At 52.8% G+C, this 1,975-nt stretch overlaps 1 gene segment (V, D, J or C); it reads right to left on the minus strand.

Annotated features, from left to right (window-relative positions):
* Window positions 1-18: 18 nt before the first annotated feature.
* LOC104535646 lies at window positions 19-1,648 on the minus strand (the record flags this gene model as incomplete). The annotated part of the segment is given in 2 exon segments: window positions 19-160; window positions 1,382-1,648. Coding segments are annotated over 2 exon segments (409 nt in total), but the record flags the coding sequence as incomplete, so codon positions are not given.
* Between the last annotated feature and the right edge of the window lie 327 nt (window positions 1,649-1,975).

The raw sequence follows: 1,975 nt of genomic DNA on the forward strand, positions 1-1,975 counted from the left end.
GTCTCTTGTTGTTGTTACCATAAATCACAGTGACCTGGTGTCTGCTGGTACCAGCCATAGCTTCTGCTGCTGTCACCCCCGGAGCAGGTGATCTGAATGGTTTCTTCTGAGTGTGCTGACACAGAGGGTGGCTGAGACAGTGCTGCCTGGGGCAGGGAACCTGGGGAGGGAGGGGAGAGACAGGAGAAGATGGGGGTCAGACAGTGCCCCACCAGCACAGCCCTCCCCATGCAGTGGGACAGGAAATGTCACTGTCAGAGAACAGACCTGGACAAGGTCACAGACAATTGTAGGAAGCAGAGCCCAGCCCAACACGTCCCAGCGCAGAGGCTGCTCTGGCAGCAGCAGGAGGTCATGGTTGTCAGTAGAAAGAGGCAGTGAGGTGACAGACAAGGCCACACTGCAAGCCTTATAGGGCAGGGACAATGGTCCCCATCCACAGTGTCACCTCCAGTGCTCGAGGACATGAAATGCTGGACATTTACAGCCATGGTTTTGCAAAGGGCACAGACCCTCCCAAAATTCTGCTTGGTCACAGAGGAGAAGGGCAGAAAAAAAAACCCTCTCCATTTTTAAATCTTCTGTACCTCATTTCAACCTCTCTCTGTCACTACACGTGCATGTCATGGTTTAGGACTGGGCCGGCCACTACATCCTGGACAGACGCTCTCTGTTAACCCCTCTCCCCACCCCACAAGGGAAGAGAAAAGAGAAGAAGGGAGAGGGACTTTACGGGTTGGAAAAGAAAACTAACAGGTTTAATAAAACAGTAATACTGATACTACAGGATAATAATGTAAATAGGAAAATAATGAAATATATACAGATATGTACAAATATAGATGCAAAACCAATATAAAATCCTCCCCTCCACCATCCCCTCAGTGACATATACGTCCCCAGGGGCTCTGAAGAGCAGGGCACTGGAAAAGTCCCAGACTGAACTCAGCAGCAGTGGGAGCTGATGCAGGAACACACGAATCATGATCAGGGGCAGACAAACCAGCAGGGTTCTGCTTGGACTTCGGCCATTGCAGGATCCAGACAGACGGAAGGGTCTGAAATGGAAGGGCTCCAAGATGGAAGAAGAGGCTGAGACCCTTGTAATCCCTCAGCTTTATACCAAGTTTGATGTATGTGGGATGGAATACTTAGTTGATCAGTTTTGGGTCTGCTTCCCCCCTGTAAGCACAGACACAGCACCCATGGTGAGACACTTGGCCTTGAGCTTATCAGTTCACACTGTCTGGGAAAAACATGCTGCTAGTTTTCAACAAGTTCAGCCAGTTAGAAGAGACGAAAACAGTAAAACCACTAAATAGAAAATTAGTTCTATTTAGCTCAAACCAGGACACAGCAGCACTGCTGTCATCCCAGCTACCACAGTAATAGACAGCCCCATCCTTGGCTTGGACCCCAGTGATGGTTAACGTGCCCATGGAGCCAGATGCAGAACCAGAGAATCGTGCAGGGATGTCTGAGGGTCTCTTGCTGTTATAGATCACAGTGACAGGGGCACTGCCAGGTGTCTTCTGTTGGTACCAGCCATAATAGCTGCTGCTGCTCCCGGAGCAGGTGATCTGGACGTTTTGTCCTGGGTTCGCTGACACCGAGGCCGGCTGAGTCAGCGCTGCCTGGACCAGGGAACCTGGAGAGGGAGAGGAGAGAAGAGAGAAGACGGGGGTCAGACAGTGTCCCACCAGCACAGCCCTCCCCATGCAATGGGACAGGACTCCTGTGCCCAAAGGCCCCAGATGGGCACAGTGAACCTGTCCAGGGCACCTGAGACATGGGCGAGCACCACGAGGAGGAGAGGGGCCCCGGCGGAGGAGAGGAGCCAACGCCACGACGCGATCCCACAGCTCTCCTGTGCTGTGCACCCCAAGCACCTTTCAGGATCCCACCCACTCAGGCACAACCCCTCCGTCGAAATGTGGCCCCATCGATCACCAGCATCGCCTGTCCCAGAGACCCC

The sequence above is a fragment of the Mesitornis unicolor genome, unplaced genomic scaffold (assembly GCF_000695765.1).
Source record: "Mesitornis unicolor isolate BGI_N332 unplaced genomic scaffold, ASM69576v1 scaffold19198, whole genome shotgun sequence".
In the NCBI taxonomy this organism is placed as follows: domain Eukaryota; kingdom Metazoa; phylum Chordata; class Aves; order Mesitornithiformes; family Mesitornithidae; genus Mesitornis; species Mesitornis unicolor.